The 27,836-nt window shown below is 41.9% G+C and overlaps 1 protein-coding gene across 1 annotated transcript; it reads left to right on the top strand.

The window, feature by feature from the left end:
• The first annotated feature begins 9,540 nt into the window (after positions 1-9,540).
• LOC131678881 (very long-chain specific acyl-CoA dehydrogenase, mitochondrial-like) lies at positions 9,541-26,346 on the top strand. Its single transcript, XM_058959299.1, has 5 exons — positions 9,541-9,823; positions 23,862-24,066; positions 24,133-24,351; positions 24,459-25,508; positions 25,571-26,346. Exons 1-5 carry the CDS (start codon positions 9,759-9,761, stop codon positions 25,922-25,924), a joined length of 1,893 nt encoding a protein of 630 aa, XP_058815282.1. The 5' UTR covers positions 9,541-9,758; the 3' UTR covers positions 25,925-26,346.
• The last annotated feature ends 1,490 nt before the right edge of the window (positions 26,347-27,836 follow it).

The raw sequence follows: 27,836 nt of genomic DNA, 5'->3' as shown, positions 1-27,836 counted from the left end.
ATTGTAATCAGATAGCACATCATGGACAACCTTGCGCAGAAGATGCAGAGGAAGACGCATCTCAACCGATTGCCAACTCATCTACGGCAAACCAACCCAAAACAGAGTTTTCAATACCAATGCCAGAACCACAAACGGTGGCCAAATTTGTGGCAGCAGTTGCACAGACCATAATGACAACCACAAAAGAAGCATTCAGCACCGCAAAATCAACTGTAATCAACATAGGCAAGGAAAGTAATAACAATAACGGATTTACACTGCAAGAAACTGGGAAAAATATCTGATCGCTCCGCTCGCAATAAAAAGTTGCGCGCAAGTGATCCAATATTGTAATAATATTTGTGTATATTTTTATTTTTACACTCGTAAACATATAAAAGATCCACGGCTCCGTTAAGCTACCGCTATGAGCCGTGTCAAATAAACGAATAATAAAAAAATGCTCCCCTCGCCACCTTCGTTGCAACAATGGCATGGTCTGAACGACTGTTCTGTTTACCGCGTCCCATTTTTCTTCATCCGCACAATGGACAATATTGTTTCTATGGACGTCCTCACCGATAATGGTTCTTGCTCGTGTTCGAATCGCTGGCATTCGAAGACCACGTGCTCAAGCGTTTTCTCTGCATCACCGCACGCGATGCAAAACGGCGATCTCGCGTGGGCGATCGTATTCAGATAATCCTTGAAACAGACATGACCACACAAGAACTGCGTCATGTGGAAGTTCACTTCCCGTGCGTGCTGTCGATGGATCTACCGTTTACAGCGGTATCCCACTAATGTTGCCACTTGCTTATGGTTTCAGCTAGGGTTCTTTTACGGACTCCTCTCGTGACTCGATCCCTATAACACACGCTATCTTCTTTGAGTAGAAGGTTTATGGGAATTGTTCTAGCTCTACGTGATAGCTGCCTCTGACGAAATAGTTCGATACGCGCATGACCATCAGCCTGAATGTGCTTTTGATTGGTGGTGATCGCCGAATCGTTGGGCATGATCCAAGATAGTGCCCTCCCGCATGCGTGGTTGATGTGGTTATTAAAGCTTATCCGGTCGTTGATCATCACTCCCAGTTGGTTAACTTCCCGCTTTGAGTTGATGATACACGCTCCGAACGAAATTCTCGCCTGCTACACGACCTTTCGGTTTGTTATCACAAGCATCTCGGTTTTGTGGTGAGCTAGCGCCAGATTCGCATTCAGTCTTCCACAGCATCCATCACCTCCGTGGCGAGTAATTCTACTTCCTCTAGTCTTTTGCCGACCACTAGGAGCACCATGTCGTCTGCAAAACCGAAAATCTTCACGCCTTCTTTCCGGCGCCAGTTTCGTAAATCAGTTGCCAGTTCTGAAAGTAGCTCCTCAAATTCCTACAGAGGTACTCGGGAACCCTCAGTGTGTGCAGCGAATCGCCGATAGCAACCAAAGTAGCACTGTTTGAGACGTTTTTAAGTCCGGCATAACCACTCCACAGTAACGGTTTCCTCTTCTCTTTTGCTTCTGCTGAGCTTCCATAGCTTCCACGACCGTTCGTATGGCGTCCACAGTGGATCTACCTTTCCGGAAACCGAACTGCATATTGAACGGCCATTCTCTCTCTCCGTGTATGTTGAAAGCCTGCTAAGGATTACTCTTTCAAGTATTTTGCCGATTGTATCCAACAGGCATATTGGCCTATTTGCTGAAGGATCTCCAGGGGGCTTCGGCAACAACACCAGCTTTGGTCTCTCCCAGATGTCGGGGAAGTTACTATAGTTGAAGCACTTTTGCAATGCGGTACAAAACATATCCGGGTTCGTCAGGATTACTGTCCTCAAAGCCACGTTGAGGAAACCGTCTGGTCCCGGAGGCTTCTTGGTTCTCAAGGCTTTTGTCACCACTATCAGATCTTCGTTGGTTACCCGAGATTCTTCTCCGTAGTCGTACTGAGCCCTGAGTACGGCGTGAGCGGCCAGGTCGTCGGTTCATGCTGTGGAAATAGCGCTTCTACGATGATTCTCATTTTCTCCTGGCACCTATTCGGTGATATTGCCGGTCCTCTTATCTTCGCCATGGCGTCGTCTCACGGATTCGAATTGGCGTTGCGGTAAAGCTTCTCTAGGCAGGCTTTCCTACTGAGCTTAATTTCCTTGTTGGATTGTACTCCGCTCGTTTGATGGGGTCACACGCGCTTCCGACCGTGCTTACGATAGTATACCGGATCACTTGGTGGTCGCTATGGGTACACTCCTCACACACCCTCCAATTTAAGCTTTATACCAGCCCGGGGCTGTACCATCGTTTGTAACATCTACGTTCAGCTTTGCAGACTACTTCCCCTCGAGTTGGTGAAGCGGCAGCCACATTATACTGCATAAGCGTTGAAATCGCTGGGTATAACGACTGCTTTCAAAGCGATAAACTCTTCTGCCAGCTTATCGAGCATTTCTGTAAATCGATCGATAGACCACCGTCAAACATTTCGGAACCTGTCGGTAGTCTTTTGCCTTGTGGCCTTTTTCCCGTTCCGTCTGCATAATTGGCTCCTATGAGATCCACTGCAGTTCCTCGCGAGGTGGCCGAACTCTTGACACTTGAAGCACAGTTCCGGTCACTGAGAGACACTCAGTGGACATACCGACCAGCCAACTTAAATCTTCCTGGTGTTTAGTGCCTTATTTGCTGCTTAGACAGGAAGCTTAACCGAAGTCGCTTTCGTGCCGAACGGTCCCTTCCTCATTCGGAGCGTCATCTTCACTTCTCCAAGCTCGGACTGTTCTTTCAGTGTTTCTCTTAGCTCTACTTCCGAGGATAGTTGACCTCCGGGCACAAAACTTCCACTCCGGACACAAAACTTCCACTCCGCTTTCTCGGTGAGCTCTTTATAAGTAGAGCAGTTTGGTTTCGGATTCACTTTCATTTCCAGGATCAACTCTTGGGTACGCCTGATTATTTTCAACGTCTGAACCCGGCTCTTTAAGTACCGGGTTTATCCGCATTGCGCCACCTTCTCATACGAGTTATTGTTTGCTTAGACACCTTTGCTTCGTCCCTTCGTTTATATATGCATGTGTTTGTGCATGTGTGTGCCATTTAAACTCACACAAGTTTCTCAGAGATGGCAAAACCAATTTCCCGATTTAACTTCAAATGAAAGGTATAACGCTCCTATAAGCTGCTATTGAATTTTTAGTTGATCCGACGGTTCCGGAGTTACGGGTTGAAAAGTGTGGTCGCAAAGCAAATATCCATATAAAATGATAACACCATAACGTCTGAATGATGCGATATATATTAAAATGGTTGTCACATTACTTGGATTTGCGCTTATGACCGATCAAAATAACTTGGATCACATAGGCCACTTATGACGGTTCTTGATACCCCTGGGTATGTTCGTAAGTTAACGTTACACATTTTTCTCAGCGAATTCTTGGCCGATTTTTACAAACTTGATTACAAATGAAAGATACAATAATCCCATTGACTGCTATTGAATTTCAGTTCTGACTTTTGGTTCCATAGTTACAGGTTGGTTATTGCGGTCACATAGGAATTTCTCAGATAAACCGGTACAATCGTAATTTCTCAGAGATTAAAAACTATTCAAATGGGTATCAAATTACTTCTATTCGCAGGTCTAAATCACTGATGACCAATAAAACGTTCTTTGAATATATTGTCCTCTATCGACAGTTCCGGAAGTTCGGTTCTTCGGTGATGACTGAACCGATTTTCTCAAACCAAATCTCAAATGGTTGGTATAATATGAATTTGGGTGTTGCATCTCCCCCTCTCTTACCCTTATACCTCCCACCTTCAACACTCCCTACCCCTTGGATGTTTTACGCATTCTCCACTCTCACTCTACCACTGTTAACAATATACATCGCTACCCAACAAACATTAGGAGCTGAACTATAAGACTACTTGTCTGATTAAAAGCAGATTGAAGGTTATGTAAGCTGAATAAAAGTTTTGTTGAACTATTTAAACATTAACAGTTTATTAAACCCTCTTAATTAGACTGAAATACTACTTGAACAAATGATGCTGTTACCAATTGTATTACCTTTAATCATGAAGCTGCACTACATGTCTTCAAAAGGTTGTTTCTACCTTTACATTTGCCTTTATACCACCTTTGACTTTTGGCTAAATTAAGTGTTTCACAAAGGTAATTGTAACTACTACAAAAATTGACACAATTAGCAAACCATGACGAGTGGTAACGTTTGAGTCCGTAGAAATTTTAAAAAATGCCTCAGAAGATTTGCTATCAAAAAGCTTTTGAATAAAATTGAAAACAATTCATTTTGGTTTTCGAAGTAAGTACCTATCTATGGCTCTCAAATGTGAATCTTATCCGCTCGACGCGCCAACTTGATTATTTGTACCAGTCAATTGATGACAAAAGTGTTTTCTTGGGTTGATGATATAGGATGGTTTTTCTATTTTAATTATTTTATAATAAACATTACGTAGTTTAACAAAAATTTATCTTAAAAGTGATAAGAAAACACTTGTTTTCTCGTTTGATACCAAATCATTCAGTCGAAACCAGTGTTTTGTTACGAATTATCGATACTTGGATTTATTTGTGTGTTTTTGAGGTTAAGTCTGTTGTTTCAGAAACGGAAAATATTCACCTAGAAATTGCATTCATCAGTAGATAACCTTGACTATCAACATCTGCACGCTTTAATCCAGAGATTTTTGCCCACCATTGTGTTTCCTCTCCAAATTATAATATCCGAAACCGAAAGAACGAATTTTACCTTCTACATATTGTTCAGAGGTAGAAAACAAATTTTCTTCATCAAAATTACTTTTCATTAAGGTTGTACAGAGAATAGGCAAAAATCGAAAACGAAAAAAGCACTTTTTTCCACACCGTGTGTTAGATCTTCATAAAAATCAATCAACTTATGTAGCATGTTGTTACAGTACTGCTGATTGATTTTTATGAAGATCTAAAACACGGTGTGGGAAAAAAACTGCTTTTTTCGTTTTCGATTTTTGCCCTTTCTCTGTTCAACCTTAAACGGGGTAAATTTTAATTAGAATACTATTTGAGTTTATGAAATTAAAAATTAACTTTTCGATGCGTTTTGACAGATGAAAATAAAAACATTATTATTGCACTATCGTGCCATCTGTCGCTCGACATCCAGCGTTAGTTATAAATAATAATAAATAAAGTCCCTGGAATAACATGATTATTACATTGGCGACAACTGTACTCGTAAATCTTTCAAGCGAGAAATCAACATATTTTCTAAGTATTTAGGTATATTTCAATTGAGATGTTTTGCATATATTACGGTTAAGGAGCAATAGATCAATAAACGAAAGAAAATTTATTTTGTTTTTTTTATATCTACTGAGTATTCAGCACGTGAAACCAACGATTTACAGTTCTTCAATGTACCTTACCAAATCGCACGCGCCCTTGTTTATGTAAATTTACTTTTTATTTCGAAATGGTCTGTTTACTTGTGAAACATGAATATTCTCATATTGAACACAAGAGAAACTTTTTGTTCGAACGTTGCTGTAAATTTTTGACATCATGAATTTGTTGTACCCATCGACTTGTGAACAAAGGTACAATGATTATGCACGCACGCGAACTTCACGGCAATGAAGGTTTTAAACGTATTTTCATTCCAATAAAAAATTGATATAAATAAACAATTTAATTCGAATAGCGACTTCCACTTACCAAAAAAAATCACAAGGAAAAGAAAATCATTTGGCAGGGAGTGGTAAATAAATCGAGGAGATTGGCACCTTAGAACAATAAATGGCTTCAATCTATCATTCAGTTACCACCACTTTTATATGACACCCGTTCTTACTTATCTAAATGTTCTGTGACAGCCGTAAGTCTTCATCTTGGATACAAAAACTAATTTAAAATTCCCGAATGTTCTAAAAATTATAAAAAAAACGGATAAAAAATTATCGTAGGTTGGGATTCGAACTCAAGCCAACTAGGTTCACTCAAATCTATAAAAGGCTACTGTAGCCTTTGTACAGCCTCTATTCATCAGGCTAGACTTTTCGGTTCATTGGTGAAATCTTAAGCATTCGATGTATGCAAGATTGGTGCAGACAGTAAGGTAAGTGCTTAGTTATTCAACAGGTAGGTTACGGGTTCGAGTCCAGGTACGTGGTATGATATCCAACAAGGTAATGCAATTTTTCTCTAACTGTACCGTAACACTAAAAATGAGATTGATGGCGTTTGTAACTTGAAATAAAATATCTTTTTTAAATTATTTTCCTATGATAACTGTCTCAGCTGAATAGCAGTAACGAAAAGGTTCATTGATAAAGCTGAACTGTGGTTTTCTTCAGGCTGTATACATGCTGAAGAATTGTTCTTTAATGTGTCTTAATCAGACGAGCTGAATAAATTCTCCAAATCCAGATGCTTAAGGGTGGAATAAACGATAAATGATTTCACGTATACTTCCAATGTTCAGCTAGGGCTGAATAAAGCAAATGTTAAAACGTTTATAAAACCACGAAATGTTAGTCTGAATGACGACATTTATTTAAATTACACCAAATGTTGATATTGGTAAGAAAATATTCAGAAGAGATCGAGCGTCATTGTCATTTAGGGTGCTCGCGACACTTTTGTACATATTGCGCATTCCACACCATATTGGACTGCCATATAAGTATGTACTTTTCCTTTAAAGTGTGATAAAAGTGCATGTTCACGTCGGATAGCTTTGGATTTTTTCAGTGCACTTATTTATTATAAACCAAGAAAAAAGTGCACCGATAACTTCCAAGCGATCCGACATGTATGTGAAGAAACAACAGAAACGTGAGGAAGATGGAGAGAATGGATTCGATGGCTACCGGAACTTCATCACTACTTAAGTCCGCAGAATCGTTTGACAAGTCATTGTTTTGTATTAAAACTTGGTCTTCTTTCTCAAACTGATTCTTGTCCTTAAATCATCAAACATACAAATTTTAAAACATTGCTGCTGCAGTCTGTTGTAATGGTGTAAAACTGGTTTTCCTTTCCTAGCATCACTTCTTTCTATGTGTTGATAGCAATGTGTCGATCTGTTGTCTGCTTGGCAATAATGACAATGAATGTCGATTCCGCTGATTCACAAAATGCCGAAATATTGATGGAATTCAGGGCCGGAAGCTGCAATTTAATTGAAATTGAATCTATGATACTTCGAAAGCATTCCTCAGTAAAAAAAGATTCAACGGATAATGGCATACAGTCACAAGCTCCATACAGTTTTGAACGAATTCCTACCTGTTAATCAATATTGTCAACTTCTGAGGCCACCGACAACAATTTCTAGTTCCATCGCAATTCTCGGATGTTTTCCGGCAAAATAGAGCTCGAGGTTGCAAATGATTATAGAAGTGCGGAGTGTCCGCACGATATTCCATCCCGACAGTTGATCCGGACGAATACTCTATTATAGGGTAAAGACTTAATTTTTGCCCCATTAGGGAGGGTGCCACACTATTCTATTAATTACGCAGTCTACAGTCGATGAAATGCTCATAAATTTGCATCAGTATCCTTCCTTCGTTCCCTAGAACCAATTTAATACCAAAACTGTCCTGAGAATGGGGAAATACTTCTGTTTGAGCGCCACGAAACCTCGAATCGAATGCTCCTATTTTCGCACTACCATATGGGCCAATGCGTTGAACAAAGATGGCAGACGCTGCTCTAACTAACGGCTTCAAATGGGTAGGGCGATAATAGAAATAGGGCGAAAATAGTCTCCACACCCTATCTATATTTTTCTCGGTTTCTTTGCCGAAGATGTCGATGGGAGTTGACTGCTTTGTAAAATTTGGAATTGAAATTAAATTGAAATTTAACATATAATTTTCAAATTATATAATTACTACGACGTCACTATAACACTTTGCACTAATTTACCAGCACATATCGAAAGCCGATGGTTATTACTAGAATATTATGCTAAGTGTTGAGTAGAAAATGTTCAAAATACCGAGTAATGAACAGAAGAGAAAGACCCAAATCTCTCATTGTTGCTTACGTCCTATTCTAAATTTTCTCTATATACTCATCAGAGAAATGAGCAAATAAAATGATTACGGACACACAATTTATCAAGGACTACTAGCCTCGAAACTTTCTAAATTTGTGACTGGCTGGCACATTTCTGCATTGCCACGACCAGGGTTGCGACTATTTTTTGGAGAAAACTAAAAATATCTGGCAAAATCTGTCACTTGACAGCGACCTCAAAGTCAACGAAATTTGGCATACATGTTGGTCTTCATAGAACGAGTATTAATCGAATATGACCCAGATTTCCAAAATTTGTATATAACAACTTCCCTAATTAAAAAATCTGATAGAATAAGAGATTAGACTTTTGTTGGGAGTTTAAAAAATAATTATTGCTGACAAAATTTTAAAAACAAAATGTTTGGCTTGAACAAATGTCTGTTCAGTTGGGAAAAATGTGGAACAATCCAGATAAATCTGGAACATTGGCAACGCTGGCCACGATTTTGAAGTGAGTCTATCGAATATTCATTGATTTCAGTGGGCTACTTGATTTAAATGTTTCAATCATCATTATCAAAACATCATCAGAGAAAAAGATATATGCGCCGGAGCAGTGAATAGTCCTGATCTCCAGGAAACTATCGTCCAAAGATTTTGTTCGCTGATTATAACCGACACTAGCGTCCTACGAAGTATTCAACCAAGCAGTATCCTCCAGCGTGGTCCAGTTCAAGCTTCGTTTTGAAGCACTCATCTTAATGTAATATTAACACTTGAAGTTGCCACTCGTAAGCAAAATATTTTTAGAACATTCAAGATAAACAAAGATCACAACAAACGTTTGTCTCAAATAGCAGCTTGGCGATGCTTTGCTTGCTAATCCGTTACTAGACTGACGAATTCACTACATACTTAAAATCCATTCCCTACCAGTAGGTAATTTTAATTTGCTGTCCTTATTTCACTGCTGGAAAAGAAGGGAGAGGGAATGATTTTTTTACTCAAAATTAATGGGATGAAGTTTAGTCGGCTTTGGGGAATATCTCATTATTTTTGGGTAAATTTGGACTCCCTCTCTTTCGTTTTTCGTTGGAGGAAGTAGGATGCACAGATTTAAAATTACCTACTGCTAGGTAATGCAAGTTTTCTGTGTACTACCCGAGGCGCGGACAGGCTTTTTTCGTTCGTTGCTACATTATGGTGGAGGTTACGAAATACTGTCTAAGTAGGTTTGGTGTTCTCTACAGTTGGACATTCTGATTTAGTACCTCAGTTAGCCGAGCTTCGCTGATAATCCCTGTTTCAACATTCGATCGATTCAACGGCACATTCAAAACTATAGAACGATAAGTAACACGTGTATAACCCTCATCTGCTGAAACTATAACGACCCGAATGAACACCGGATGATTCGATCAATGCGCAAACGCTGTATATGTGCATTGGTATATGTGCATATATGTAGCGCAATAACAGCTGCTCCTTCTTTGTATAACCCGCACGATTGCCACCAATTGGCTCCTTCATTGCTGTCAACAAGCTTGAAAAGTGAACACGTAGTGCAGTGTGTGCTGTCCGCAGATCCATATCATTTCTCATATTATTTTCTTTATCGAGAAAAAAAAAATCTCGCTGCTTAGCGTTCGAAGCTGTGTGAATTTCGACTATTATTTATAGTTTTTGGTGTGAATTTTTGTGTTGCAAGAAGTACCTGAATCTTACCGGAAGCGGATATGTTTCGACTGGGACAAATTGTGGTCAGAAATAGCCAAAAGGTGAAAGCCATCGAGATCCGAAGGTAAATGCCCATAATTGCGAAACAACAGGGTCACTGTGACATGCGTTGTTACAAAGTTGAAGTATTGAACGGTATTAGATTTACATATGCTCGATTAATGCATTTACTTAGTGATAACTACTGGAAGAAAAAATACAATGAGTCGTCTTAAATGCGGGGAATAGACTTTGGACTTTGAACTCGCCATTGCTCGACGACGAGCCTCAATTTACGTAAACATCTTTTTAAACGTGTGTGTGTGTATGTTGCGCCACCCTCTTGACAGAGGCAATGACGACATACATTTTTGTCTGGTCTAGCTCACTTCACTTCACATGACAACGCGGCGCGGCGACAGTGGCATTGAATTGAGTGTATAAGGATTTTATTTGCGCGCCCAGCCGATAGTTGATTAATCGCGGCTATCTTTGTTTTTAATGCATTGCTGTAATCGATCTGGGGCTACATTGTAATAATCTTCCGGTGCCAAATATTCATTTGATGTTTTATTTTTTTAGTCGTCAGAAATTTTTATGCAAAGGTTTTGTAGGGTAGCATTTCTTTTTCAATTTAGCACTACACTGATGTAGAACAGCACACGCTTCAACTTGGTGTATAAGTGGTTAAGTTCCAAAAAGTACGTAACTGTTAGCTCATACCGTTTTCACTTGATCGTGTAGCTGAGCCAGGTCCAAATCTTATTGCGTTCTGACGTATTTAACTTGGAGTTTTGCCATCAGTTTATACGGCCGGAACAGTTTATACGGAAAACAAACCACAAGATATTCAACTTTCCTTAATCGCATATTTGTCACATATACTATGGGATTATCTACCGCCATGGAACTGACCTGCGATTATAGGCAAATTCATCACTATAACATTTAAACGTGTGTTGACGTAAACTGGTTCCTAAAGTGACGGCCAAAATAATGAAGCCTACCTATAGAGATGATCGGTTTATTATAATATTTGATCATTCTGAGACCCAAACAAACCCTTTTAGTGTAAAATTACTCAGAAGAGAGTCACGCAGTTTGAATAAATAGAACTTTTCTGTTCTTTTTTAGAGTTTCACAAAGACAGGTGTTGACTTTAAAAATAATCGACTAGTAGAGGTAGTAATACTTTGCATGATAACGCTCATTGGTACGATGCTACATTCTCTTAACCGAATCACGACATGGAGGAGAGCTGCGCAAAGAGATATTCTAATACCACAGTAGTCTGATTATTTTATCCGACACTGTTTACGATAGAAGCGTTCGTCAAATCTTGTGTAACCTGCGTATTGGTATATAGACTGCCAGGGTATTGCATTACTCCTCGCCTGGCATTATTTGATCTTGATACACTATCTTGATTGATGCTATCAGTTTTAGAAATATGGGCTATATATGTTGAAAAAGGCACTTCCTTATCTTTGTCATGCATTGTACGTAGGTACACATATTTATCCGTTATCATATTTCAAGGCCACAGAAAACAGTTGAATTGTAGGGTTTTCAGCATTCCGCTATCAGTCCAACCTATAGTTTGATTTGAGCTTAACACTAACTCATCCAACCAAGTAGGCTGGCATATTGAACATTAATGAATTTTTATTACCAAATGGGTTCATTTTAGAGCAATGTGATTAAAAGTTCGAAAAAAAATACATTTTAACACCATGTTATCTTGATGGTATCTATTACGCATTTATTTATTATCAACCGAAGAATAAGTACCCCTCATACCTACATCACGACAATTCAATGTAACAGATCAGTTTTATTTGTGAAATCGCAGTCCACTTTTAAAGTCCATTTTTGAAACTAGTTTCTACACCATTGGATTGCACTGCTAGTGTGCAACCCCTTGTACAATAACCTTTCGTACACAAAAAGTGTTTGTCATCAACAGTTTAAATAAAAAGAACTAAATCCGGCCATTGACCATCAAGAAATTTGCATTCTTGCGTTGAAAAATAGTGATAGATAGCGGAAAATGAATCCCCCGGTGTTCGGAGTCAAATAGTAGTGGAAATTAGTTAACTAAAACATAAATTTGTTCAACAAAAAAAAACCAAACCAGCACTATCCACGTTGCACGGAGGCTTTTAAAATGGCGGAGCGAGCGTAGCTTAGAAAAAATTAAAACCAAAAGTAAAATCAAGCATAAATAACACAAAAGAAAAACTAACAATATTGAGGGATTGTAGTGAAAATTCAGTTATTGCATATTAATCATATAAATAACGGCCAAATGCAAATGATGGATTTCCAACGCATGCGGCAGCTGCCAGTTAAAACCAGAGTTCAGAAACCACCAATCGCCGTCTAGCAGGAAAGGGAAGCGGAACTTGCGCGAAAGGCCCTCCAAGAAGTAATATTCCTAGAGTACATCGACGCGGAAAAGGAATTCCCAAAACAGCCTATGGCGCTAGGAAAAAAAACCTTAATGGCAGAGGATTCACAGACAAGCACAAATAACTCAAGAATCACGATCGTAAATCAAAACGTCCCCAGAGTAGTCAAAATTTATGAGAGTGAATTCCGCTGCGAACTATACATCTTTCCGATCCGCCAATGCCAGAATTGATAGAGATTCGGCCACGGTCTCAAGAGATGTACAAGTAAACCAAAATGCAAAGTCTGCGGGAAACACCAAAATGCAGCAATTGCAAGCTTAAACATCCAGTAAACAGTAAAGTATATCCCGAATGGGAACAAAACAGTCGAATTCTGGCGGAAATCAAAGACAGACAGGTCACATACAAAGAAGCAGAGGTAGGCTATCCAAAACTTTTCAACCGAATCAGCGAACTTGAGTATCAAGCCACCGAAGAGTCAATGGACCGTGTAGAACGTCGAAGATTAGGGTCAGTTAGTGTTAGGAAGAAAACAAGATCAAAAGATAGTAACTTTCCAGAGCTGTAAGAAAGAATCCAAAGAATTGCTGCAAGACTGGCGATCAAACCATACAGGTAACAAATGCAGCTTAATAATGTGGTTTTTGTTTGCGGCGAAACTGAGTCAGTTCCTAACCCCAACTGCTGTCAAAATGTATGAATTGACAGCGGTTGGGGTTAGAACCTAACTCAGTTTCAGTTTCAAGCGAAATCGCCATAAGAATCCGCTAAGGGCCACAGCCACAGATTCGTAGATCAGATGAGAAAAGGTACCATCGTAGAAATTAGGCAGTGGAACTGGATCAACCCACTAAAACTGATACAGATAAAAATTAGCAAAAGAGTTCAGGAATCCCAATCGGAACTGAAAAGGGACCAGTCGATATTAGAGGTGTCGAACAACATCCAGGAACTAATAGATTGGAGCGTTGACAATCTACAAGAAAATTTAAATAAAACAGGACCTAGCCACAAAAGTGCTAGGTAAAAAGCGGAACATACTTCAACACAATATTCAGAGCAGCCACCCCACGGAGACAAGATAGCCACTACACTAATTTCAAGGAAAGAATGACATCCAAATTGCCATTTTACAAGAGATCCAGCTGAAAAAGAACGAGCACTTCAGTATGCTCCGATACAGGTTGGAAAGCGCCAGAAGGGTACAGAGGGGTGGAATTAATAATCCACCAAAGTCGAACGAATTACTTTTAATAATATGCTGCCCGTGAAAGTAATAGGAGTGAAAAAAGTCAAAGGGTTCAATCCAGTTACGTTTGTGTCAGTTTATAGAGGATCTCTTTGGCGCACTTCATGACGTACAGAAGAAGTATTCGTAGATGGAGATTGGACGGACCATCACTCAAGCCGGGACTCACACACGAAGCTGTGCCAGGAATATATTAGTCTAATAACCACTCGTAACCCGATTCTGCCAAACGACGAACCCCAACATGCCTAACCACATCTAACAGAGAAAATTCAACAATAGACCTGTCCCTCGAAACTCTAAAATTGGAAAAAACGTGACTTGGAATGTCATTCACCAGAAGTTTGGAAACGCTCACCTCTGCATATTGGCAACAGTTAGCAACTCGATTCCGATCTTCCCTCGCAGAACAGCTAAAATCAACCAGGAGAAGGTGATCTTCAAGTGGAATAAAATTCATCCGGACGAAATACGCAACCCAAAGGAAATGCAGACTATCTACGAGGAGTGCATCAAACACGCAACATTCACAGTTAAAAATAACAAAGCTGACTACCTGAAGAAGGGTGGTCGAAAGACGTAAGAAAAGCGCACAAGGATAATCAACTATACCTAAAGTCACATAACACCATCAAAACACAAGTAAATCAAATCGCACAGATCGAGAGCCATTCTGAAGAGCAAAATGAGGAAAGCGAAAAGGCAACACTGTATGCAGTTATCGGAGGAAATAGACGAAGTAACGTCGGATAAGCACCTGCGAAATATAGTCAGGCCTGGACGTCGGTCTAACGAAACCAGTTACAGGAACACACGAGAGGAATGAAGAGCTTTCATGAAACACTACTACGAGTACGAGGAGAAATGGAAATCATCTGATCGATTGGAGGATGTGACAAAACCTTGTCTTAACGAAACTGCTTTGTCGGCAGAAGAAATTCTAAATCCCTAAGAAACAAGAATTAACACTCAGAACCAGGAGAAGAAGGAATATCGTCCGCCATCATGAAACGATTCAACATCGGTCTGCGGCTTGAAGCGTGCAAATTGGTACACCAACTCTTATAGACGGAGGAGAAGACCCCAGCAGCAAAATGCCGAATATCCTTGATGAACATCAATATCAAACTGATCAACTCAGCGATAAAAGATAGACTTAACGAAATAGCAGTACTGGAAAAGCTACATTCGTTCGGATTCAGAAAGAACTGTTCAGCAACCACTTGTGTAAACTCGATAGAAAGCAGAAAATTGCAGTTGCTTATGGAAGTGCTGGCCTCCGCGGTAATTCCAAACAGCTTTCCTGGCCACAAACGTATCTAAGCGGCAGAAAAATGGTCCTGAAGAAATAACGGCGGAATTGCAGTACTAACAAGCGAATGACTCCCACAGGGCTGTCCTATCTATACAACCTCTACACAGCAGCACTGCACGAAGTTGTGGAAGAGGATTGCGAACTAATCCAGTTCGCGGATGACTTTGAGGTCAGCACCTACGGGAGTAAAATTAGAATTAACAACAAGAAAGGTCAACAGCTTCCTTGAAAAACTCAGTGCAGTGACTAAGCGGGATGAAGCTCAAACTCAACATTCCAAACGTTTTCTGCAACAAAAATTACGAGCATTTGGAAGTCAAAACAAGCCAAGGATCAATCAACACCCATCTTGGACAGAACCCTCAATAACAATCAACGTAATCAAGCTACTGATGTGTACGCCCTTAGCGTAACATCTTTCCAATATCGTAACGCACGTTACTCTCAGCTGTCATCCCTGTAGCTGGGTACGGCAAGAAATATTAATAAAAGCAGCTACTGCTGCATTCGATTGTTACACGTTAAACAGTGAAGTTTATTTCCAAAAGTGGTCCGATCATCCGAACTCCTCCTTTAATTCTCCCAGGCGGTCACGGTAGAGGTGTAGGTGGTTCTTAGGTGAGTTCCAGATATCGCGGAGATTGTTAATAGTTTCCGTATAGAGACGGACCGAAAGGAGCTACAAGCTCAAAAGAATAGTAACTCAGGCCTGGACACCCTAGTAAAAATTGAAAATGCCGTCATTAGAAGCAAAACGGTGTACGGAGAACAAATCTACGATGTGGTGGTGGCTACCAATATCAGAAAAAATCCAAACAATACATAACGCCTACTTCAGATCCGCGATGTGCTACAGACAGAAGCCGGGTAAATCCCCACCAAAGACCACCATTTGTGGAGAGGGCGACAGCTAAACACAATAACGTCAATAGCTCCACTCAAAGACAATAAGAGAAAACTTTGTAGTAGACCCAGGCGACAAACTTAAAATAGCTACCAAGCTCTTTAAAGGTCAGAAAAGCATAGCAGGGGTGACATTGCGCATCTCGAATCGAAAGGATTATTGTATACAAACTTATATGAAAAAGTCGATTCGAAATGGTAGCATAATGTGGCCCCAGAATACAGCAAAACATTCTGGAAACAAAAATTCCTTCAAACGCTTAAGGAGAAATACGAAGGATTCAACGCGTTGTGTATGAATGGATCAAAATCAGTATTCGGAACAGCAGCAGCACCACGGACAATGACGAAGAACGCTTCAAGATAAACCAACACTTCTGCATCACTAACACTGGGTATCCTGTATGCGGTACTAAATGTTCGCAAGAAAGAAATACTCCAAAATCGGAATCATAACGGACTCCTCCGGGGCTTGCCAGATGCTGCAGAACGACTCTCTGGTGAAAGAAAATCATCTGAAAAAAGATGAAAGCTACGGAACTACGGAGTATTAGAATCCAATGGATACCAAACCATCAAGGGATGAATGGTAACGATATAGTAGACTCGGAAATAACAAGAAGAGAACCCTAAAACGTATTCAACTCACTCACCCTAGGAGACACAAAAAAAACCTGCAGAAAAAGAGATCTGGGGTGGTTGGTTGAGGGACTACCAAAAAATCTCGAATGAAACTTCCAAATCATGGATGTGCCTGCGAAGAAGATCTGCTGCTACGGTCTAAACTTAACTAGAGAGAAAAAAATGAAATCATAAGCAGTACACGATCGGGTCACGCAAATGTTGGGGCTGACCGACAATCTTGGCGAAACCTACGGAACGCAAGAAAACATCAGCCATATACTTTACGAATGTCATGAATTCAACAAACACTCGGTTGTTTTCCCTCTACTGGAATGCTGTGAACCACTAAAAATATTCCGAAGCACGCAACCCAATTTATAATAGTAACAAAAACAAATTTAATCCAACCGATCAAAACAGACAACAATACAAGGTGAGCTCTTCGGTCGAATCGCGATCGCCAGCCCACCTTCCATAAATGCACCCTGTCTCGAGAGTCGAGAGGGTCGAACCTGGTCTTCGTTGTCAAATAACAGAGCCAATCCACGTAGCACGCTGCGCGTTTAATTCCGTTTCCGATCAATTTCTCGACATTTATGGCCGGGTTAAATCAAATAACGTATAAATAATGGAAATTATAATAACGAAACGAAATATGCTATTCGAAGATGTTGCACGAGGACTCAAATCCCCAAAACGCACAAAATCATGCCATCTTCCATTATGTGAGGTTAGGATTGTCTCGTAAGGTTCCTACAACTCGGGAACAGCTTTTTAACGTACAAGATGAAGTCTAATGGGCAACCGCGACTCTACAAGAAGTGGCCTCCGTATTCAATTACCGGTCAGAGTTTGAGGACCAATATTATATACGTAGGATTAGATGAAGCATCCGTCCCTGGCGATGCTACGATTACACAACTAGTCAACCTTCAGACTACAGTAGTTGGGCTACTACCAACGCAAAGAGCGCTACTGTCGAATCAGGCGGCACAAGCTGCACTATTCTTCCCCGGTAGTGCTCCCTTTGCTGGGCAAAGAAAAGCTGATGCATTCCGAAATGTACGGATCCCGCCGATTACTATCCCGGTATTCACGGAAGACCATAAAAAGTGGCGTTCTTCCACAGATTTGTGCATCTGCAGTACCTACTGTAATACCTTGATGGCGTAGCAAATAACCTGGCCAGTTCGTCTACGCTCACAGACGTCAACTATCAGCAAGTCTGGGATAAACTGTTCGAGGGCTATAATCAAAATAAATGCGCCGTATTTGCGCTAGTGAAGGAATAAGGGGACGTTCATCTCAAACGCTAACTGAAGTAATCGCCGGAAACTGGTTTCGACATCTGACGAAGTGATTCGACAGCTCTACGTCCTAGGTGAACAGTACGATTCACGCGACCTTTGGTTGATCCAGGTCCTCTTGGAGAAAATCGACAAGGTAACACGATCGTGCTGCGCACAAAAGTCATTCCGGGTTATTCCCTGACACAAATTCTTGGCAAACCGATGAGGTGTTCCCCAGCGGCGGAATTTCTCTCGAGACCCAATTTGTGGTTTCACGGCGGCTTTCTAGTCGGTGGCGCTACTTTGTTACTCCCTTCGCCATTATCTCTGCAGCACGAAGAGTAAACTCGTAACTACTCTGTTGACAGCCCTAATAAGAATTGTGGTTTTATGATAGTTTCATAGCCACTATTAAAAACTAGGAGTGGGTAATGTCCGGGACGTAACCGCGGTGTTGACGTAGGACTAAACTTGGGCATATCTTATGACATTCATGGATAATTTGAGCCAATGCACTTTTTGAATGAATGTTTACTGGAAATTTCATGTCGAATGAGATTGCCACATTCACTGATTTTCTAGGACTTGCAAAAACCTTCGGGTTTGTAGATTAATTTGATAAACATTTGCTTATATGAATCACTGGTAAATGTATACAAGAATTGACAGGCGCAAACTCAATTCAAGTTATTAAATGGAACTTCGCAGCAGAAGCGAATTCTTTCTCCATTATGTTTTCATCCTAAAAAGAACGGTTTGTAGATAACTATGTTTGGTGATACCAGACGAGAATCCTTGCTAACGATTCGAACCTTGCCCGAATTCGCTTCTGCTGCGTACATACACGAACATTTCCCTTTCGCAGCTCACATCGAATGAGCATTGTATATCGGAATGCGATCTCTTTTATAAACTTCTTAGTGCAGATGGTAGTCCATCCCTTTGTGCGACAAATGAAAATATTTTCATCATTCTTTTTGGCGTGGCATTCGCTTAGTAGCAGGGTTTCCACATTCACTAATGTTCTAGAAAGATTTGCAAAAACCACCATTCAAAGCACGGCTAATTAATGCTTTTACAAAATCATTTCTATCAAAATTTACGGTAAAATCTACGGAATCTACTACACAATTGTTTTAATTATTTCCCAACAAATCGCGCAAAAATCTGTTCCGTACAGCACAGCGCAAATAATTGACGTTGGAAAACAAATCGGCAACTTCAGCTGCCAAACACTTAGAAACGATCGAAGCATTTTTCCGTTAATATCACTTTTCTGACTCAAATTGTTGTAGGTATTTTATTGCTTCCGTCCAATTGGTCAGTTTATTGGTTTTATCGCACATTTTTCGGATATTATTATAGAAAATAACTAACCCGATAAGAGGGAAGTTATTTTCCAAAGCACGAAATGGAAATTTCAATTGTAATTCTTCTGAGAACGATTTTGTGGTCCTAATAAGGACCTTTGTTGTGAAAGCCGTTTCCCGCTCGGCATGATGATTATTCGCTTGGCATGGATAGCGCACAGATTGGTATTTTCCAACAAACTAACCAGGCAGGCCTCGCTGGCTTCTTAAAGGGCCATTACGGCTGAGCTCCGGAAGAGTAGGTTTTGAAATTCTGTGCAATCTCACGGACCAGGCACTGGAAGAGCAGCTTGCGAATTAGTAACTCTGTCCACTTCTGAGAGCAATGAATTTCACGCAGGGCGACGACTGTTCTTGGTTGGCAGCGATAAGGCAGTAGCTATGATTTGGTTGGTGGTCAAAATGCAGCTTCTCGTTGAGCAGCACACGTACGTGTGTTCTGCTCTGTGGCTTACACACGTCTGGCTTTAAGAAAAACTGTGACACCCATATTTATAGGTTTTAGCATTAATGTTGATTCGCATTAAAAGTAGTTTTTGAACTTTTTAAACAAGTTTTACATAGCAAAAAGGTATCAATAGCAAGCGTTGAACGTTTTCCTTTCGATTTATGAAACAAAATTAGTAATTCCTTTAGTAGGAGAAAAGTTATTAGAGTTCAAAGTGTACGTAACGCATCCGTTTTGAAAATTTTGAAATGACACCCAGTATAGTAAAGAAAGACGTAAGTCCTACGTCAAAACTAGATTGCACTTGTAGCGTGCTATAAAACTTCAATTGTTACTTGGGAGATATGATCGTCGTGGCACATCTCTTCGACAATTTTATCAGCTGTCACTACAGGCGTACCTCTTCGAACTTCTTCGAAACTAGGGCAGTCGAAGACCACATGTTCCGGTGCTCTTGCACGTTCACACAAAGGGATGACGAAGCATGTCCAAACCGATGCAGGTACATCCAGATGCATCCGTGCCCGAATAGAAACTGTGTCAAATAGAAGTTTAAATGGAAGTCTCTCTTGCTGCCACTCAGCCAACGAGTCCTCTGACTCTGACCAGTTTCCTTGCATTTCGTGCATTGCTCCGCTGGCGGCATTCCACGCCCTCAACCAGAGTGATGCAGATGGGAATCATACCGGCGTGAAGAATACCACTTCGAACAGCCATTAGGCCCGTCCAGTTCCGCTTTGAGTTCAGTTCTGCAGCTAAGGACGCAAGCCATACCTCAGTATTGAGGATGAGACACCCGCCCGGAGAAGTCTCGTACTGAACCTTGCTCCTCTGGTATTCGGCATGATCCTTGTCAATGCATTAGTTGTCCTCGCAGCTTTCTCACATACATAGTCGACGTGCCCAAGTGACTTATTGCACGCATCGATGGAATCGAGACGCTCATCGCGACACGCTGGCTTTTTTCGGTTGCTGACCAGCACTACCTCCGTCTTGTAGTGAGCCAGCTGCAGCCATCCAGGTTTACACGATGCCTACTGTCTCTGCCGTCAAAATCTCCGCTTCCTCAAGGATCTCGCCGGTTATCGTCAGAACAATGTCATCTGCAGCCAACGATCTCAACTCCCCTGGGCAGTTCCAATCCGTTGTACATTATATTCCAGAGCGTTGGGCCGAGTATGGAGTCCTGAGGTACTCCCGCCGTGACCCCAATCAACCTCTTCCCCATGTTCGTCTCGCAGACCAGTACTCGGTTCTGAAAGTAACTTTTCAGAACTCTGCACAAGTAGTCCGTGACCCGCTTTCTGTGCAACGCTACGGCGATAGCCGCTCAGTTGGCGCTGTTGAACGCGTTCTTCACGTCAATCGTATCCACGGCGCTGTAGTGATTATCTCTTCTCCTTTGCTTCAATGCTCTCTCCGCGCTCGCGATGACTGTGCGAATGGCATCCACCGTCGAGATCTCTTTCCGGAATCGGAATCCGAACTGCTTCTGCGATAGTTCGTTCTCACTTTCAGCGCAGTTCGTCAGCTTGTTGAGGGTGGCCCCTTTCCATAAGTTTACCAAGAGTATCCAGTAGGCATATAGGCTGATACAATGGTGGATCTCTTGATTGCTACTCTGGTTTTGGCAGAAACACCAGCTTCTGGATCTTCCATCTATTCATCTATGCCTTCGTCTAGGAATTTATGTAGAACTATCCTGAACATGTCCTGAAATGCCAGGATTGCGGTTTTCAGCGTCACGTTGTTCCGACCAAACCAGGAGCTTTTTTCACTTTAAATGTTTTTTTTCACTGTGGTTCGTTACAGTGGTCGTTGGAGACCCGATCGTCTCCAACATGTTTACCGTCTGCAGCGACGTACGGTGTAGGTGGCCATGCGGTTGGGTCATACTTCGTTAAGGGACCCTCCACGATAGTCTTCAATTTGTCAGCGTACCTTTCAGCTGGCTTCGTACTCATGATCTTGGCCAACACGACACGGTAAGCGCTGTTCCAGGGTTTGGCGTCTAATTCTCTGCACAGATTCCTATAGCCGCGGACTCAACACTATCTCACGTTTAAAAGCGACCGTGGCTGCCTGGAATATCACCTTACGCTCTTCTCTAACTGTCCTTATCTTGCTATCTGAACGTGTCTTCTGGCTTTTAGGCAGGCAGCATGGAGGGTGCTGAGCCTTTCGTTCCAACGTTAGTTCCTCGGCTTCATTTACCTCGGCATTGTTGTGTCAAATTCCCACGCTAGTGTTTCCGTCAGCTAGTCAGCCTTTAGAATTGAAAAGGTGCTGTCTGCACGAAGTTCTTCGGCCCGAAGTCCGCCTTACAGTACAGTTCCACCGACCAATGGTATAGTGGACCGTCTGGGTGTCGTTATGTGCATAGTAGTGAGCAATTCATGTTATCCATCAGCGACGAACTGCAGAATGCTACGACGATTATGGATCACCGATCGTCTCTCCAGCTTCGCCAGGGCTTCCAACAAGCTGTAACCTGTTTCGTTAATCAGTCTATTACCTCGCTCCACCGCCCAAGAGTTAATGTCTCCTCCTATAACAACCGGCGTTCGTCCGACTAACGAGTCGGATGGAGCCTCCAGCATCCGATTGTACTGGTCTGGTATCACTCTTTGGGACCATAACAGCTACAAACGGGTATACCGTTCATCTTAGCGGTCACGAAGTTTTCGTGTGTGTTATCCACCACTTAGCCTCTTCACTCGGATATTCTCCAGCGGTCCATTTAGCTTCTAACCCCATAAGCAATTTAGTTTCATTTTCCGTGACATATTTAGATCCCAGCTTTGCCGCGATCTACTCGGATAGTCCCCGGAGGTGAACTCACCTTACTCCGACTGAGGATTCTCCGGCGGCGGAATTTCACCCGATATCGATACCCCTTTCCTTGAGCGGTGGTGGGATTTCTTTCGACATCGATGTCCGTTTAGTGAGCCAATTAGCCCCGGTGGTGCATACCGGTAGGTCCATTCCAATGTTGAGCTATTTGTGTAGTGTCCAGAGTTATCCTTCCTGCTTTCTTTAACTTCCGTTTGATACTTGCCAAATGCTTTTCGTTTAAGCGGAGCTTCAGGCTGTTTGGTTGATTATTATCCTTAGAGGCAAAATCCACTTGACTGTAACGCTACCACTGTAGCACCTTCCTACTGTAGTGGCAGGTAGTTAAATCTAACCTAAATTTCAGTGGGCCTTCTCCAGGCACTCTTGCTTATACAGCTTCGAGTCCATCGTTTTCTTAGGGATGAAAAGTATGGGTTTGAATCTTCAGCTGCAAATTACTTACCAGATCATCAGTGAATTTGCTAAGTACCTCATGCCGTAGCCAAATAAAACTAGTAGCTTGAGCTTGTGCCACCACCCCTGGCTGCTACTCCGTTATCGATCTGGACTAGCTGAAGTTGCACAGGGAATCAGTAGATAATTTATGCTTGGGAGTAGCGAAAAATCTTTCAATGTGCAACTCCTGGTAATCCTGATCAATACCGGGCGCCGGCCCGGCCCGAACGTAGATCGCGGAAGGAAAGGGAAGGAATTGTTAGTCCGATACTTGCTTTTGCTAGAGGCCGTGTATACTACTGCGCACTCCACAAGTATCACGGGAGGACGATATTTGTTAGTAAGTATAGAAGTTAGATCTACTACTTCTTCTTTACCGATGCCAGAGAGGTGACTCCACTATCTGGACGATATATCGATCCATCAACTCATGGACCGGGGACCAACGGCTTTCCTTCCGAAGGAAGACGTGACCACAGATTTTTTCACCTCAGAAAAATCTCAACGACCTCGGCTGGGATTGAACCCAGACCAACTGGAATGAGTGGCGGTCACGCTTATTACTCAACCACCAGCGCCGTCATAGCCAAATAAAACTAGTAGCCTGCAAAAACGGGTTTTCGACGTGGGTGTGTGTCAATTTTCTGTCCTGGCCAAGACGAAATTTTTAAGATATTAAGCATATGTATTTTCTAAAAAGAATTACTGTATGAACTTTCCGAATCCAATAACTAGACGAGCTTCTACGTCAGTACTACTACCAAGTTTTTTCGCCATTGAACCACTGAGAACTGACATACCAGTAATTTTTTCAATATATGTAATATATAAAACGTTTTGAAATGCCACCAGCCAGTAGCAACTTGCCACTAGCCTGCGCTACGATCGACCATCAAACGATATACGGGGATTGCGTGTAAACTTAGATAAAATTGTGATTCATACATGCGAACCCGTATGCGATGGTGATTTTCAACATATTTTCATTTAAATGTTTACATAGGTCTATCAGTAAAGTTTGTATTAGGTTCTAACTCTATCAAACACAGTTTCTTCCAGTGAACCCTAGAACATTAGTAGAGCTGAAAGCGTGGACGAATATGACAGATCGATATACAGCTGACTAAAACGCAATGGAAAGATCCATCGCGGACACATTTTCATCAAAAACCATTGTCTGAGAAAACTAACACCAAATGAAAACATGTTCCTCCCCGCAGATGCCTCTCAGCGGCTCCACAGGTCAAGCGTGCCGACAACCAGCCGGCCGCCAATGCCGACAAAAAGCCCAACATGTCGTTCCTGACGAACATTTTTCTCGGTGAGGTACAACCCACTCAAGTCTTCCCCTACCCAGAAGTGCTGGACGCCGAGCAGAAGGAATACGTCGCGGCGTTCGTCGATCCGGTGACAAAGTTTTTTGAGGTTAGTTCTGTGAAACTCAGCACGTAAGCCAATCTCGTTAGATTACTACTTGTGCCCCAATTTCAGGAAGTCAACGATCCTGTTAAGAACGACACAAATGCTCACATTGACGACAAAACCGCCGAGGCTCTGTGGGAGCTGGGAGCGTTCTCGCTGCAGGTACCACCGGAATACGGGGGATTGGGATTGAACAATACGCAGTATTCGCGCATGTGCGACATCATTGGCGGGCAGGATTTGGGCTTGGGCATCTTCATCGGTGCACATCAAAGTATTGGCTTTAAGGTGAGAAAGCAAAAGCTAGCTCAGAATCACGTACCGATGTTGTGAGCTGATAACAAATCGTTATTTGTTTTGAAATCATTCAAACGTCCTCTATCGCTTATCTACAGGGAATCCTCTTGTACGGAACGAAGGAACAAAAGGAAAAATACCTGCCCATGGTATCAACCGGGAAGAAGTACGCTGCTTTTGCGCTAACCGAACCAAGCTCCGGATCGGATGCCGGTTCCATCCGTTGTCGGGCAGTCAAATCACCGGACGGTAAACATTACATACTGAACGGATCAAAGATTTGGATTTCCAACGGGGGAATTGCTGAAATCATGACTGTCTTTGCTCAAACGGAAATCGAAGATCCTAAGACCGGTCAAAAAAGGGACAAAGTCACTGCATTCATTGTCGAACGAGGATTCGGTGGTGTTAGCAGCGGTCCACCGGAAAACAAAATGGGTATCAAGTGTTCCAACACGGCGGAGGTGTACTTCGAAGATTGTAAAATACCCATCGAAAATGTACTGGGAAAGGAGGGCGATGGGTTCAAGGTTGCCATGAATATTCTCAACAATGGACGGTTTGGCATGGGTGCTACCCTATCCGGAACCATGCGAGCCTGCATACAAAAGGCTACCGAACATGCAACGAACCGTGTCCAGTTCGGACGCAAGCTGGAAACATTCGGAGGTATCCAGGAGAAGCTGGCTCGCATGGCAATGCATCACTATGCAACGCAGTCGATGGCCTACATGGTTTCCGGTAATATGGACTCGGGATCGACGGATTATCATTTGGAGGCAGCCATTTCCAAAGTGTTCGCTTCCGAGTCGGCGTGGTACGTTTGTGACGAGGCTATTCAAATTCTGGGCGGTATGGGATTTATGAAAGATACCGGAGTGGAGCGCGTTATGCGAGATTTAAGAATCTTCAGAATATTCGAGGGAACCAACGACATTCTGAGGTTGTTTGTTGCGCTGACTGGTATACAGTATGCAGGATCTCATTTGAAGGAGCTACAGCGAGCTTTTAAAAACCCTGCCGCCAATCTGGGGTTGATTTTCAAGGAAGGATCAAGACGGGCAATTCGCAGCATTGGCTATGGAGGATCTGACCTGACACCGTTCGTTCCAGATCAATTAAAAGAAGCTTCCAAGCAGTGCTCCGAGGTAATTTTATATATAATCTAAGGCAATTTAGATTTTATTTTCAAACATTTATAACTTTTCAGGGCATTGATCTCTTTGGTAAAGCGGTGGAAACACTGCTGATCAAGCACGGTAAAGGTATCGTAGAGGAGCAGTACATGCTTAATCGATTGGCCGACGCTGCCATTGACATCTACGCGATGGCTGCCGTGCTTTCGAGAGCTTCTCGAGCGGTCAACAAAAGCCTACCTTCTGCTGAGCATGAGTCACTGATGGCCCAGAGTTGGTGTCATGAGGCTGCCGATCGTGTCCGCGTAAACATTCGCAAAATCAATACCGATTCGTATGCCAAGAACTGCGGCAAGATGTCGCAAATCGCCAAAAACATTTGCGCTAACAATGGAATAGCACACAACAATCCGTTGGATATTGATTGAGGTGGTTGCATTGGGGAATGATGGTAGAGTGGGATATTAGTTATAATTAGAATTTTTTAGCACGGTGATTCGAAAAGATTTTCCAGAGAAAATTTCAATTAGAGAATCCTGCACCACTAAAACGAAACTCTCACTAATCCTTTTATTTACAGAAAAACGCTGTGAGATATGATTAGACAATGCTGTTGACTCCACTAATGCGAACGAATGTAATTTAGCTAGAGAATTCGAGAGATATTATTGAGTAACTTATGGTTTTAGCAGTTGAAATTGTAGATGAAGGATTTATGTTTGTAATGATTGCTGTATATACAACTGTAAGTCGAAATAGTTTGCTTTATATAGAGCATAATAAAATTGTTTTCAATGTAAAAATCCAATTGCAAATAACAGCTACCTATCCACCTTGGACTTACCGAAAACTGCAACGTTCGAAATCTACTAAAACGTTTCGAAAACCCATGATCGCTAACCTGCTTTAGAGGCAACTCAAAGATCCGTCTTATTAGGAAATTTGGCAGCAATTTTAGGTTTAACAAGAATTGTCTCGCTGGAGGACGGGCATGGCGTAGTTGGTAAATCGATTGCCTTGTACACAGCTCACCTTGGTTTGATTGCCAACCCCGCACATAGGGTTTGAGATTTTTCCAAAAGAGATTTCTCTAACCCGAGACGAATAACCTCAAGGTTGAAACCTCTATAATCCAAATAATAAGCAAAACTGTCTTGCTACTTAGAAATACATGCGGATCTTTAAGCCACAGTAAAATGTGAGTTTTATTATCGAAGTGACGAATTATCCGGACTCATTTACTCATATGAGTGATAAATACTGTAGCCGGTCGACTTGCTCAGTGGATGTTGGGAGGGGAAATATGTTCAATGTTGTCAATCCAATGCTTCACACATACTCACCAGGTAACTCATTCGTCAACGGAAACAGGTGGAAACGGGTCCGTCAACTGACGTATTCATCCAGGGTGAAGGAATGCCGATTCAAAGACTCTAAAATAAAAGACGAAAGCTCAAAAGCAGGCAACAAACGACCAGTTTCTATGCCACCATCCAACGATGAGGCTTGAAACTCCTTTAACGAGTACGGAATACGAAAGATGGAAAAACACGTGTATAGAAGTTAAGCAGGGCTCACTGTAGTTAAAGGGCACTACCAAATCACCAAATTCGATACATATTACAATTTTATTAATCCTACAAGGCATATATCTAATTGTGACGTCACAGAGGTACTTGCGCTTTGACGGTGTTGCAATTACGGTGACGGTGGCTACGACGGGTACCCGGAGCGATTCCTGTTGCGGTTTGCTGGTAGTGGAGTTGGCTGGTGGCGATGGTAGTTTCCGATGGTGGTTCTAGCTGGTGAAGGCGGTTGGTAACTGTTTGGTATGGTCGTTTCCGACCCAGGAGTACGACGAAAGACTCCGATTAACTTTCCGTTGCCCTCTTTCGGTCCACACAGGCGTGATTAGTTAGCTTCTTGACAACGCTGACTCTAATCCGTAAAGATGGCGACCGGAGATACCAAAATGGTGGTCTATCGAGGCGGTGGCGATCTGGAGAAGAAATTTTCCGAAACTGTGTTTCGGCCCAAGATAAAAAGGTCCGCTGGGGGACCTTCCCAGCGAATTAGTACCAGCGACGTCACCTTTTTTGCGCATTATCAACTTTTAATTTAATTATTCAATTACCTTTCACCTATTGTATTGTACCCTTTAACAATAGCGAATTTCGCTTTTCTCCTATCCACTCAAATCTATTGAAAAATCTATCTATTACCTCTATTTTTCTAAACTTCTTTAATATCTTACCACCACTTTCTGTATCTACTTTTACTGACCGCTCTGTACTATATAATTATCTAACCTACAATGAAATGCACAACATTAACAACTAT

The sequence above is a fragment of the Topomyia yanbarensis genome, chromosome 2 (assembly GCF_030247195.1).
Source record: "Topomyia yanbarensis strain Yona2022 chromosome 2, ASM3024719v1, whole genome shotgun sequence".
In the NCBI taxonomy this organism is placed as follows: domain Eukaryota; kingdom Metazoa; phylum Arthropoda; class Insecta; order Diptera; family Culicidae; genus Topomyia; species Topomyia yanbarensis.
This window is presented reverse-complemented; position numbering and strand designations above follow the sequence as displayed.